Genomic DNA, 14931 nt, shown 5'->3' on the forward strand with positions numbered 1-14931 from the left:
GCAGGAAAAAATAAGCATCGTAAGTAGCACTGATCATACTCATTCAGGGATAGAATAGTTATTAACAAGTGTATCAATAACAGTTCACCTCTCTCACTCTCTTCTAATATGTATAGTCCTGGAGCTTTAAAATCCCTGTTGTCCTGCAGGGTGAGTGCCACTGAATAACAGGGGGTTTTGTTGTTGTTTTTTGTTTTTACAAAAAGACATTCCCTTCCCACAAAACAGATGGAGTTTTTATACCTGTATCAGAAAAGGAACTTCATTTGATGTTGTATGCTTGGAGTGGAATTGTCAAAAGCACTGACAGTCAGCCTAACCCTCATAAAACTCCCATCGCCTTCATCAGAAAGAGAGTTAGACCAATGTGGAGAGAGCTTTTGAAAATCAAAATCCCATTCTATGTCTTTCTATTTCTGTTTCAGCCTGGCAAGTGTCCAGAGCATAGTTAGCATGTTTCCCATAATGACAACCAACCCAGACAACAGACAAGGTTAGCCACTACTGCCCTTTTTAACCTTAGTAACTTTGAAGGTAGAAAAACAGATCAGATAGAATATTGCCTGAACAAGAGTCTTTCACCAACTCACCTGAAGCCCCAGAATATTCTTTATAGAACATGCTGGCTGGGTCCCTACTGTCTCATATAAATGAAACACTAACATACCTGAGTATGACTTCAGAATGGGCTAGCTGTTGACTATGCTTCCTTCCTGTATTGAAAGCAATGAAATTCCTAGGATGAGCAGACATGCTATGAAAGACCAACACATGTCATTCTCATCATTTCTAATGATAAAGTGTTCACAGGTGTTTGGTTAGCTTCTAGAACCAATAAACCAAGCCATGATATAGACACACATTTGGCCATAAAGCATATATTTTTGGCAAGATGCAGACTTTGTTGCCTACTTAATTATTCCTCTTGCATTTCCCTCAGCTTGTGCCCCCGCCCCTCACACCCCTCACCAAAAACACCACTGCCCCTATTGTAGACTTTTAGGCACTATTTTTAGAACTGACTAGTGATTTTGGATACCCAACATGAGAGATCTTAAAGGGCCATGATTTTCAGAGGTTGGGAGTTCTGCACTTTCTGAAAAATCAGACCCCTTTACAGTGTCTCAGGTGTGCACCTCAAAATGGAGACAAACAAAACCACTAGTAACTCAAAAAATGTTGGCCCTAAAGTGTTTCCTGAATGACCTATCTCCATCTCCTACTACTGCTTCACCACACCAAGACAAATCACAGATTATGTTTTTAGGTCAATCATTTTCATTTGCCTTGAACATCTTGCTTGGCAAGACAATAATACTCTGCATCACAGAGTATCTTCCATCTCAAATGCTCTGCAAATGTTATTTTATATATGATAATCCTCATTACCCCTTGCAGGTGATAAGTATTATATGCCCATTTTTCAGATGAGTAAACTAAGATACAGAGAAGTTAAATCACTTGCTCAAGGTCACATAACTAGTTAGTGGCAGAACAAAGAATAGAACCAAGATCACTCCTTTAACTATTAGACAAAACTTTGCTTAAAATCTGCTTTAGCAAAGACATCACCAACTCTGATCCTGAGCCATTCTTGTAACTAATGCATTTGTCTCTATACTTTATAAAAATGATTAAATCAGAGTATATGAATATCGCTGCCCCTTCCCTTTACCACTATCTTCGATTTTACATACAAGTGATAGTATTCTGAGTCAGTACAATGAACCAGCATTACATGGCTATTTTTTTTAAATGAACAAGATATTTCATTTTGAAAAGTTATTGATTTCCACAGTATTTTTAAATGAAATATAATAGCAAGATGCGTTAGTCAATAAAAAATTAACATATATTTGAAAAATGCAAATATTATTAATTCATTGCTAATAAATAAAAACAATTAAAAGAAAAAGAAAAGCATGTACCAAGGAGAGCTAACTCCAATTCACTTGATGTTTGTTTATTTTTAAAATGTAATTTCAGTCTCCCCATTAAGCACCTAACACATCCCTCCAAAAAAATTACAATAACCAATTTATTATTTTAATTGCTTGACAAATTTCCATTTTTGAATCAAAGTAATGTTTTAGTTGACTGCAGAATAGCATTTGAAACTTGCTACATTTTGCCCAGTAATAACATATGAACAGCCAAACAAAAGGTTTATATTTTAGAAAGATATAAAGACAGAAATTCACTCTTAAGATGAAACTAGGACTGTCAAAGGTCAGCTGTTTGTAATTTTAAATGTCTTAATTGTTAATTATAACATAAGTTTCAGCCCCCAGTGAGTTCTTACAAGGTATCAACACTTGTAAAGGAAAAAAAAATGCTCTGAAGTTTTGTCATGATCTCAAATACACCAGTAGAAATGCTCCACTATAATCAGCAATTAGAAATTAAAATAAAAGATGCTAGAGGCTTTGATTACTGTAATGAGAGTCTTTGATCACTGTGAGAGTTCAATTATATCAATGTCCCACTGCAGAAAATACTGATGTTAAACACTAATATATGAGTGTTACTATCTAGCTAGGAGCTACTGTTCCTATCAACAGGAAGTCACCCACCTGGGGTAGCATGCGATTTTCCTCCTCCAGCTGTCTTACTCTTGCCTCCAGCTGCCTAACATAGGACAAGGTTGAGTCTAAAATTAAAAAGAAAAAACTCACATTATACACACAGGTCTGCTTTTGTGCACTAGCATCAGTGCCTATATAAGACAGGAGATTTCTGATTTGGTGTAACCACAGCAGATATCTCCTCTTAAATGTACCTTACGACATTCAGTTCTGTTTCTCTCTAAGATAATACCAGTAAGTGCTGATACTATAAGTAGTCTAAAAGATTAAGACTTGGCAGAATGAGCCTAATTCCTTGTTGATTTTGAGTCTAAACTACTGTACTTTAAATCAGTGGTTCTCAAACTTGGGCCGTTGCTTGTTCAGGGAAAGCCCCTGGTGGGCGGGCACATCCCTCATCCCGCGGCGCTTCCCGCAGCCCCCATTGGCCTGGAGCAGTGAACCGCGGCCAGTGGGAGCCACGATCGGCCGAACCTGCAGATGCGGCAGGTAAACAAACTGGCCCGGCCCGCCAGGGGCTTTCCCTGAACAAGCGGCGTCCCAAGTTTGAGAACCACTGCTTTAAATGACAAGGCAGTTGCTTCTACACTACAACACAATAAAAGTCCTGAAGAAAGGCAATGAAGATCAATTTCTGCTAATACCTACCCTAAGCTTTCTGAATTTGCTGTGCTATGTAACCACATACAATTTTAGAAACACAAGAATAATACAGTGAACTATGGGATCACTTTTGCACAAGCATGGACATAAAAGAGTTTGTTCTATAGCAAGAGCCAATCACAGAGGTAAATCCTGCTCATCCCATCCTGCTCACCCAATTCACACAAATATTTTCATTGGCCTCAGGTGAAAAAGAAAAGCAGGATTTCCCTCAGGTATGAAATTCAAAAAATAAGCATACATCAACCCCATGGGCTCACTTCCACCCTCGAGAGAGTCACATATGGTCAATTCTCCTACCACTGAAGCAAACAGTTTTCCTAATGACTTAAATGGGAGCAGGATTTGGTCCATAAGGAGAACAAAAGCCAAAAATCAGAATTTTCCAATACAGATGACCAGGCATATCTTGGCTCATATGGAAGCTCTGCAGGTAGAAAACTGCCTCTAAAGAAAATGTTCATGGAATGAGGTGTAGTTTAATTGTAATACAAAAGACTACTTCTTGGTACAAGAGCATAACTGTGACTCTACCAGCCCCTATTAATTTAACAGAAGTCAGCCCTTCTCTGGGGCCTGATTCACTAATCCTCTACACCATTTTTATGCTCTAGTGACTTTAGTTAGAATTACACCAGCCATCTACTCATTGATGAGAGTGGAGAATTAGCTCTTTGGTCTCGAAAGGGTGTGTCTGTGGACATGCTGGGTCAGGTGTTCAACTGGCATAAACCCAATGGCTCCACTGACTTCACTGGAGTTCCCCAATTTAAATTAGCTGTGCATTTGGCACTCTAGATCCCTAATATATCCAAGTCACTTCACGTGCCAGCCAGTCCATGAAATAAAAATGACGTAGACTGGGAATGTAATGTAGCTGTAGTTATGTGGTCCCAGGATACTAGAGAGACAAGGTGGATGAGCAAATATGTTTCCAACAAAAGCTATTACCTCACCCACCTTGTCTCTCTAGTAGAATAAGTTTCACTTACCACCCTTATGAGGAAGTAGTAGACTAAGGGCCATTTTACTTCTGAATTAGAGCGTCTACAGGGGGGGTTAATACAATTTAACTAATCCACTTTAAATTCATACCTTTATTTAATTCTGATTAACTTTCCTGAGTGTCTCCATGAATACAAGCCCTAAAACAGCAGTTCTGAAACTGTTGGTCGGGACCGTAAAGTGGGTTGCAACCCCATTTTAATGGCGTTGCCAGGGCTGGCTTAGACTTGCTGGGGCCCGGGGCTAAAGGCCAAGCCCCACCGCCTAGGGCCGAAGCCAAAGCTCGAGGGCTTCGGCCTGGGTGGCGGGGCTCAGGTTACAGGCCCCCGGCATGGAGCAGTGGGGTTTGAGCTTTGGCCCTCCTACCCAGGGCAGTAGGGCTCAGGCGAGCTTAGGCTTCAGTCCCTCCTCCTGGGGCTGTGTACTAATTTTTGTTGTCAGAAGGGGGTCACGGTGCAATGAAGTTTGAGAAACCCTCCCTTAAAATATGCAAACATATGTAGTTCATATGAAGTTACAGAACATGAAGGCAATATAAAGTCATTTGTCAGAAATGATTAGTACACAGTGAGCTAGTGGACTATACATAAAAACAGAGGGAGAAAGGTAATCTGAGGTTTTATATGCTGTGCTCTGCAAGTGTTGTATTAACTAGTGTTGGATGAGTCTCTGAAGAGTCCCAAAGTTTGGTTTAGATAAGCACTGAAGTTGCAAAGCTTATCCAAAACTAACCATATCCTTCTAAGAGGACCTCCCATCTCATGACCCTCCTTCCTTCTCTGTAACCCACCCCTTGTGGTAGCAGCATTCACAACAGTCTCACGCAGTACCTTCCCCATCCTAAGGCAGAGCTGTAACTAGGTATTTTTGTGCCCGAGGCAAGAATATAAAATTGTGCCCTCCCCCAGGGGTGGCTCTTTGGCAGCAATTTGGCAGCAGGTCCCTCAGTCCCTCTCGGAGGGAAGGGACTGCCGCTGAATTGCCGCCGAGGAATGAATGAAGGGGCAGTGGTAGAACCTGTGATTTTGGGGGGTCAACTCATGATTTTTGACTGCTTGGGCTGGTACCAGTCCAGTTCCAATCCAGAGAAGGACTCACAGGTTAAGAGAGGACGGAGGTGCTGGATAGCAGCAGTGGCCATTAGGGATCAGCATGTGTCCTAAAAATGCTGGGAGTTCAGGCTTGCAGGCAGGATCAGGGGTGGCAGGTTTGTAGAAATTTTGGTGGTGCCCAGAAACCCCCCTCCCCGCACCCAAACTCTGCCCCCCCCTGCGCCGAAGGCTTTGGGAGGGAGTTTGGGTGAGGGAGGAGGTCTGGGGTGCAGGCCTTAGGCTGGGGCAGGGGATTGGGGTGCAGGCTCTGGGAGGGAGTTTGGGGATGGGAGGTGTGCAGAGGGAAGGGGTGCAGGGGTGAGGGCTGTGGGTTGCGGCTGTAGATGAGGGGTTTGGAGTGTGGGAGGGGCTCAGAGTGAGAGCAGGGATGTAGGGTGTGAGGGCTCTGGCTGGGGATAAGGTGTTTGGGGTGCTGGAGGGGCTCAGGGCTAGGGTAGAGGGTTGAGAGTGCGGTGGGGGGGTGAAAGCTCTGGCTGGGGGTGTGGGCTCTGGGGTGGGGCAGGGCTGGGGATGAGTTTGGGGTGCAGGTAGGCTGCTCCAGGACAGGGGCCAGAGAGGAGGACTCCCCCCAGCCCTTTCCCTGCCAGCAGCAGCAAGCTCTGGGGGAGGAGCCCCCCCCTTTCCTGCCCCCCCACCAGCAGCACACTCATCCACACCACTGTCACTGCATGTGCTCCTAGGACCCCTCTCAGGTCCAGGAATCTCCTTTGCCTCCCCTGCAGTGAGTGCCGTGGGGTGCTGCGTGCGCCTCCTCCCCTGCTGTTGCCCCTGACTGTAGCTTCACTGGGGGTGAGGGAAGGGGTTGCCTCCTTGCCCAGAATGGGGCAGGCGCGGTGACTGTGAGCAGGGGGACCCCCTGTGCTACTGGAGGGTCCCATTGGAAAATGAAAGGGTCTGAGGGAGAAAGGCAGGCTCAGAGTCAGTCTGCCCTGGCAGTGAGATAGGGGGCCCTAGGACCCTGTGGCAGCAGTTAAAACTGCAGGGAGGAAGCACGGAGTTGCTGTGCTCCAGGCCGGGGGTGAAGGGGGCGGGGGAAGCAAGTTGGGGCCGGGGGACACTTGGTGGGGGTGGCAGGTGGGTGGAGATCACCTGGGTTATAAATATCTCCGTGCCAGCCAGCGTTTTTTTTTTTTTTTTTTTTTCCTTTTTCTCCACCACTTTCTGCGCCCCTGGGCTTTGTGTGCCTGAGGCATGTGCCTCACTCGCCTTGCCCTTGTTACGGCACTGCCCTAAGGGCAGTTATTTTGGGAAATAGTTCACAATACATCCTTCCCTTCCAACAAAACTCTTCTTGGGGAAAAACTATGTACTCCTCCCCCTCCTACAGTACCATCTTCTCAAGGGGGTTGATTTGCAGATTTCCACAGCAAGAGGAGGCTTCTGGACTCAGTGCTGCTCCTTTTGAACATTATGCTCTTGCCAACCCGTGCCATTGTCTGTTGAATTCACTTTTACTCTTGATGCTTTTTGCTTCTGCCATTTTCTATTCTAGCACCACATACATACATATTATATTTGTAAAAGATTTTCACTTCTCTTATTTATTCCTTTGTTTTATACTTTATATCTTAAGGACCAGAATCATAGTTGGTGTAAATCTACTCTACTGAAGTCAATGTTGATTTACATTATCTGAGCATCTAGTGTAAAATCTCCTAGTTTTTCAACCCTTCCATAATATGAAAGATTTATTTTAATCTCCCTACCAATCTCATTAATACTAACAATTAGGCCAGATACCAAGGGCAAATGCTAATTGAAATGAGTAGTCCTGGTGCCTTTAATTATTACAAATACATATTTTGAAGTATAAATTAATATACTCAAGTTATGTTGTAAAATGGACACCATAAATTACACGGGGTGAAATTTTTCTCCATTGAAGTCAGTGGAAAAATTCCCAATGATTGCTATGGAGCAGGATTTCATCCACCCTATATTCAGTGCAGCACAGCCAAAGGCATTACGAGAACTGTAGCTGTAACACTGACCAGAGCTATATTAGTGTTGCCTCCCAGTCTAGCATTTTGCAAGATGCTCCAATATATCTGTCAAGAGGTAAGCCATGTCCCCTTATGGCCCTGCCAAGGCACTCCACCCTCATGTTCTTTCAATTACCAGACTTGGATTGGCTCAAGAACATGTACCCCCTTCCTGGGGATGATTTATTCAGTTTTCTACAATGGGTGACTTACTTTGTTGCTCCAGATCTCCATGCTGGGGTCCCAATAAAAGGCCCAGTCAGCTCTTTGTCCCAGTTCAGGAGCCCCCACACCTTCCTTCCTGGAGCTGGTGTTGTGCTTCAGTCACTGTCTCTCCTTACTGCAGGAGCCCCCCCCAGCTCTCCTCCTTGGGGTCGGGTTATAATTTTGCCAGCTGTAGGGCATTAACTAACTTCTCCCTCTGCTGGCCCCTTTATCCTCAATTAAGCCTTAGGCCAGGAGGATCCAGCAGGCAGCCTTCTCCTGCTGGTGTCTTACTGCTTCTAATTTAGGGCCCTACAGGAGCTTTTTACTCCCTACAGTGTCGGCAGGCATCTGACCTGCCATGAGAGAGGAGACAGCATTTATACTGGACCTCTTTTCCCAGCTCATTCCCAGTTATTTGGAGGGGAGAGAGGAGCCTTTACCGCCCCTTCTGAAAGACTCCTGGCCTCAGATTCTTAAAGATATAATGACAGGATTTCCTCGCAAGCATCATTTATTCCTAGGACCGCTTTCTCTCTGTCCCCATTAGGTTCATATAACAAACCCTTAAAGCCTTAAAAGGCCATGTCATGTGGCAAGGTGGCTCACATCCTATAAGGGGCAAATTACCCCACCACAAAATATCAGACAATAATTGTTTTGAAAGACAAATTGATAATCATTGGACAAACAAGATGATTTTCAGCTGATGTAATTAGTAAAGCCATTTGTGTTTTATGCTTCTGTAAGTACATTAATTTATTATCCATGTAGTTCTTAGGATTTCTAATGCACGGCAAAAGACCTCCATTTACTACAAAACAAATCTTAATCTTTGGTTGCACAGCTGCTTACATATAGAATATTAACTCCCAAACACATCTGATCCGAGCTCCCTCAGTCTTAAAACAACTAATAAATAATGGAAAAATATTTATATTAATAACAGTAAAAGCTCTATTATCATGACAAAGCTTGACAAAGCCTTAGCTGGGATGATTGAGTTGGTGTTGGTCCTGCTTTGAGCACGGGATTGGACTAGATGACTTCCAGAGGTCTCTTCCAACCCTAATAGTCTATGATTCTATTATTCTATGTTCTGAATATCAGCGTAAACCTGTCAGTGATGTTGCGGCCAAATGAGGACTTAGATAAGATCAAACAACTTGTTTTTGCTCAAGAACTAAACAGGATTTTGACCCAGAGACAGGATACTGGAGTAGATGGACCACTTCTTCTTAGGGCTTGTCTTCACTACTGTGCAGGGTCAATCTAAGATACGCAACTTCAGCTACGTGAATAGCGTAGCTGAAGTCGAAGTACTTAGATCTACTTACCGCGGTGTCTTCACTGCGGTAAGTCGATGGCTGACGCTCTCCTGTCGACTCCACTTGCACTCCTCGTTCTGGTGGAGTACTGGAGTAGACGGGAGAGCACTCAGCGGTCAATTTATCGCGTCTATACTAGATGTGATAAATCAACCCCCGCTGGATCGATCGCTGCCCGCCAATCCAGCACGTAGTGTAGACAAGCCCTTAGTTTATGTGCAATGTGTCTCAGGTGGCACATGACCAGGATTCATCGCTGAATTTGGTCTGCTGGTTGGATCATTAGCTTCCCCGGCTTGGGCTGAGTACTGATGGGGAGTGCGATGTGAATGCTGATCCATCTCTCCCCACTAATGTACCACTGGTCAGATCCAGTGTGGGAACTCCTAGCTTCATGTTTGGTTGCATTATTTCTGCTTCTCCCAGGGTCCAATATTCTGTTTTTAGATATTTGTTCTATTAAAGCAGCAATCTTGACTGAGTTCCATTCTACTTCATTAAATATGACCCCTGTCAAATAAATGTGTATTTTAAAATTATAGTATTATTCATTAAAGCTATGAACACAAAAAATGCAGATGGCTGTTAGGTCATATAATTAGAATAGAATATCAGGGTTGGAAGGGACCTCAGGAGGTCATCTAGTCCAACCCCCATCTCAAAGCAGGACCAATCTCCAACTAAATCATCCCAGCCAGGGCTTTGTCAAGCCTGACCGTAAAAACCTCTAAGGAAGAAGATTCCACCACCTCCCTAGGTAACCCATTCCAGTGCTTCACCACCCTCCTAGCAAAATTTTTTCCCCTAATATCCAACCTAAACCTCCCCCACTGCAACTTGAGACCATTACTCTTTGTTCTGTCACCTGGTACCACTTGAGAACAGTCTAGATGCATCCTTTTGGAACCCCCTTTCAGGTAGTTGAAAGCAGCTATCAAATCCCCCCCCCCCCCCATTCTTCTCTTCTGCAGACTAAATAATCCCAGTCCCCTCAGCCTCTCATCATAAGTCATGTGCTCCAGCCTCCTAATCATCTTTGTTGCCCTCTGCTGGAATCTTTCCAATTTTTCCACATCCTTCTCGTAGTGTGGGGCCCAAAACTGGACACGGTACTCCAGATGAGGCCTCACCAATGTCAAATAGAGGGGAATGATCACGTCCCTCAATCTGCTGGCAGTGCTCCTACTGATACAGCCCAAAATGTCATTAGCCTTCTTGGCAACAAGGACACACTGTTGACTCATATCCAGCTTCTCGTCCACTGTAACCCCTACGTCCTTTTCTGCAGAATTGCTGCCTAGCCACTCAGTCCCTAGTCTGTAGAAGTGCATGGGATTCTTCTGTCCTAAGTGCAGGACTCTGCACTTGTCCTTGTTGAACCTCATCAGATTTCTTTTGGCCCAATCCTCTAATTTGTCTAGATCCCTCTGTATCCTATCCCTACCCTCCAGCGTATCTACCACTCCTCACAGTTTAGTGTCATCTGCAAACCTGCTGAGGGTGCAATCCACGCCAACCTCCAGATCATTAATGAAGATATTGAACAATGTCAGCCCCAGGACCAACCCTTGGGGCACTCTGATTGATACCGACTGCAACTAGATATGGAGCCATTGATCACTACCCATTGAGCCCAATGATCTAGCCAGCTTTCTATCCACCTTATAGTCCATTCATCCAGCCCATACTTCTTTAACTTGCTAGAAAGAATACTTTGGGAAGCCATATCAAAAGCTTTGCTAAAGTCAAGGAATAACACATCCACTGCTTTCCCTTCATCCACTGAACCAGTTACCTCATCATAGAAGGCAATTAGGTTAGTTAGGCATGACTTGCCCTTGGTGAATCCATGCTGACTGTTCCTGATCACTTTCCTTTCCTCTCATACTTTTTCACAGCCCCCCAAAGACACAGGATTGTTTCCTTGGTATTTTACAGGGTATGTCTACATTGCAATAAAACATCTGCTGCTGGCCCGTGTCAACTGACTCGAGCTCGTGGGACTCCGGCTCTGGGGTTATAAAATTGCAGAGTAGATGTCCAGGCTCAGGCTAAAGCCCCGGCTCTGAGACCCTGTGAGGGGGAAAGGGTCCCAGAATCTGGGCTCCACTTGAGCCCATATATTTACACTGCAATTTTATAGCCCTGCAGCCCAAGTCCTGTGAGCCTAGTCAGCTGACACAGGCCAGCCAGGGGTGTTTTATTGCAGTGGAGACAGACCCTTAAGAGTCTTCTTCCAGTACATCTGAATATACTTGCAGATTGGATCTGCTGTATTCAGATGTAATGGATCTGCTCGGTGAAGATGAGAATCTTCGTAGTTTCACCACACACAGTTCCGCAAATGTTCCTTTTTACATCAGCTCCATATGCTGTTAACATAGTTGGAAGTGTAGTCATTGTGCCTCACTCCATTCTGGGAATGAAACTAAATTCTGGATTATCTGTATAATAACAGTGTATTATATGTGGTAATTTATCATCCTCAAAAACTTAATACAATGTTTTTATAGAAATTATGAGTCAATCTGCCCTCATTCTGTATCAGTTAGTCTAACATGTTATTAGAGGACTTCAGTATTTATGTAGCTGATCGTTTTTCTCTTATGATATCAGAATTCTTGAAACTGCTAGATATTTTTGGTTTGAGTCAAACTATGTTAGAGCCTGATGTTATTCCCACATGCATATTCTTGACTTTTTTTGTCTTACAGAATATCCATTTTCAGTATGTCTATGACTGATCTCCCTACATCAAATACTTTTGTAATGTTCTTTAAACTAGATTTCCTCCATTTTAGAATGGTTGAGGATGTCACATTAAATTCTATTTTTTAAGACAGCTTCCCTTTGTTCTGTTTTTTTTCCCCTAGGGCTTTCTCATACTATGAATATGGCTTAGGCCCTGATTCAATGCTAACTGAAGTCAATAGTAGGTTTTCCATTGACTTCAATAGGCCTTGGATAAGCCATTAGTGCATGTGGTCATGTTTCCCTTTAGTGATTGGCCCAACTGACTAACAGTCTGCTAATTAGACAGCAAAAAACATCTTCTTTAACTCAAGCATTAGAGCTCCGGTTTTTAGTGCTTAAGGTGCTGAGTTTGAGTTGTGCTGACAACATTTGTGTCATATATATATATATATATATTATACACACACGTGACCATTGTTCATTACGCAGCTCCTTTTCGAATAGAGGTTTTATTTTGTACAATTAAGGAGCTGGCTGATAGTTCCTTCGCTGATGTGCAGTTCTGTTAAATTCGGAGGAATCTTGTAATAAGGCTGGCCAGAAGTGGAAAAATAAAATTTTATGGAAAATGTTAAAATAATCTTGTTTTGGTTTTCATCAAAACTTTCTGATTAGTTCTATTTGATCATCATAATTTACCTGGAGTGTTCCAGGATCTAAATAAGCCTTGTTATATTCTGATGAATGTGGTGACCATATTTTAAATACGGTGAGAAATTCTCAAGTGGTGTAAATGGGTAAAATTACATTGAAGTCAATGGAGCCATCTAGTTATATCAGCAAAGAACTGTGTGCCAAGATATATAGGTAGCTGATGAATTTGGTTCAATTTAAAATATTTGCAGAAGGCTCAAACAATAGGGAAAGCCTTTAAGATGCTGGCTGTAGTCTTTGGAAAGCTATTACAAAAACATGAAGGGTACGTGTAACCTTGCTTTCACTGTACTACTTTGGGCAGGAACATAAGATTTGCAATATCATATCAGTCCAGCTCAATTAAATCCATCTCCTGGCAATGACAACTAATATCTCACTGGATGAAAGGTGAGAATCTGCACATAGCCAACTATCTAATATTACAGAATATAAATCTTTTCCCTTGTACCTTACAGTGACCAAGTAACAGCTCAAAGCATGATTGATTAATCCTATATTAACAGCCATAACTAGAAATGTTATAACCATATCCAGCCTATTTTAAAATCTAGTTACTATATATTGTCAACATCCTGTTCTTAGGGTCCTGTGGCACCTTTAAGACTAACAGAAGTCAGTGATGTTGTAGCTGATCTGGTTAGGTCCTGTGATGGTGTTGTAGATCACTGATGATCATTCATCAGTGATCTACAACCCATACTGGACAATGACCGCTCACTTTCACAGACCTTGGGAGGCAGGCCAGTCCTCGCCCACAGACAACCTGCCAACCTTAAGCATATTCTCACCAGCAACCACGCACCACACCATAACAACTCTAACTCGGGAACAAACCCATGCAACAAACCTCGATGCCAACTCTGCCCAGATATCTACACCAGCAACACCATCACAGGACCTAACCAGATCAGCTACAACATCACCGGCTCATTCACCTGCACGTCCACCAATGTTATATATGCCATCATGTGCCAGCAATGCCCCTCTGCTATGTACATTGGCCAAACTGGACAGTCACTACGCAAGAGGATAAATGGACACAAGTCAGATATCAGGAATGGCAATATACAAAAACCCGTAGGAGAACACTTCAACCTCTCTGGCCACACAATAGCAGATGTAAAGGTAGCCATCTTACAGCAAAAAAACTTCAGGACCAGACTCCAAAGAGAAACTGCTGAGCTCCAGTTCATTTGCAAATTTGACACCATCAGATCAGGATTAAACAAAGACTGTGAATGGCTATCCAACTACAGAAGCAGTTTCTCCTCCCTTGGCGTTCACACCTCAACTGCTAGCAGAGCACCTCACCCTCCCTGATTGAACTAACCCCGTTATCTCCATACTGATTTATACCTGCCTCTGGAGATTTCCATTACTTGCATCTGAAGAAGTGAGGTTCTTACCCATGAAAACTTATGCTCCCAATACTTTTGTTAGTCTTAAAGGTGCCACAGGACCCTCTGTTGCTTTTTACAGATTCAGACTAACACGGCTACCCCTCTGATACTTGACATCCTGTTCTTATTTACACTGGTATAAATTCATTGAAGCTACTCTGTATTTCCACTAGCCCTATTAGAGTTGCGTCCCTTGTATGACATTCTTAAATCCTAGAGAGCTTCTTGTTAAAGTATAGTGAAATTCCTCTGAAACCCAACAATATTAAGGCTAGCACTATCATATAGATAAAATTGAGGTTTGCCTAAAGGAGAACTGTATTAAGCTCAGCAAAATGTTTAGCAACTGTTTATTGTGAAAGTGTCTGGTAAAGCATGTTTTCTAGAACACCTACGGCAGGAAAAAACCATCAAGTAGGGTTTGTATCACTCAGATTATTGCTCTTTTGACAAGAAAAATTATTTGTCTTAAATTATGCTGCAGTAAAACTGAGCACTCTCATCTGCGATTATTGGTCACAACTATTCAGTTTTTTCCTGTAACTAACAATATAACTTCTTTTGTTGGTGGTGGTGGTTATTTTTGGTTTTGTTTGTCAATTCACTAAACTTGGTTCCATGGATACTGCTCTGATTATTTCAAAATTAAGTCTTAGTGCTTGTAAGCTTTATACTTTTTTAACTAGAATATATCCTTCAGATTTTATTATTTCGATCAAAACAGTTATTTTTGTTTTTCGGGCAACAGGTGCTGTACCTCCTGTTTTCAACACACATGGGATCCAGACATGTAAGTAATTATATGTCTCTAGAATTAGACATTTGTATCCAAATTTTCTTACACGACTAGTGTTTTCTCAGTTGCGGCTTTTAATTGCAAATTATCTCTACTTGTTGCAGTCAGAGGCTTGTATTTTTTCAGAGTCTTGACTCTGCTATAGTCAAGGCTTTAATGGTTTATCGATGGAGTCTGACTGGGGTTGTCTGTGTGTTTGCATTTGTCTGGACTTAAGTGCTACTTTGACACTGTAGATGATGACATCCTTTTGAATGTCAATGACAGAGTGCATTAGTTTTGCTCCTACTCAACTTGACGGCATAATTCTGTTTCAGTAGCAGACTTTTCTTTGACTCCTGCTGATGTCACTTAAGGAGTCCCTCAAAGATTTGTTCTAAGCCACACTCTTATTCACTATTTAGATGTTGCCTTTGAGACAGGTTATTAAAAATACAGGCTTGGG

General features: G+C 42.7%; 1 protein-coding gene across 6 annotated transcripts in view; it reads right to left on the reverse strand.

Annotated features, from left to right (window-relative positions):
- Window positions 1-14931, reverse strand: part of CCDC85A (coiled-coil domain containing 85A) — a 183782-nt gene that overhangs the window by 39369 nt on the left and 129482 nt on the right. For 4 of the 6 annotated variants that reach the window (XM_034764289.1, XM_034764288.1, XM_034764291.1 and 1 more), the window contains exon 3: window positions 2574-2650. The exons of 1 other annotated variant lie outside the window; for it this stretch is intronic. In XM_034764289.1, the coding sequence (XP_034620180.1) occupies window positions 2574-2650 (77 nt within the window). Of the gene's footprint in view, window positions 1-2573; window positions 2651-14931 lie in introns of those variants that run through there. One more of the 6 variants, XM_034764295.1, reaches the window with a different exon arrangement.

The sequence above is a fragment of the Trachemys scripta genome, chromosome 3 (assembly GCF_013100865.1).
Source record: "Trachemys scripta elegans isolate TJP31775 chromosome 3, CAS_Tse_1.0, whole genome shotgun sequence".
Taxonomy (NCBI): Eukaryota; Metazoa; Chordata; order Testudines; family Emydidae; genus Trachemys; species Trachemys scripta.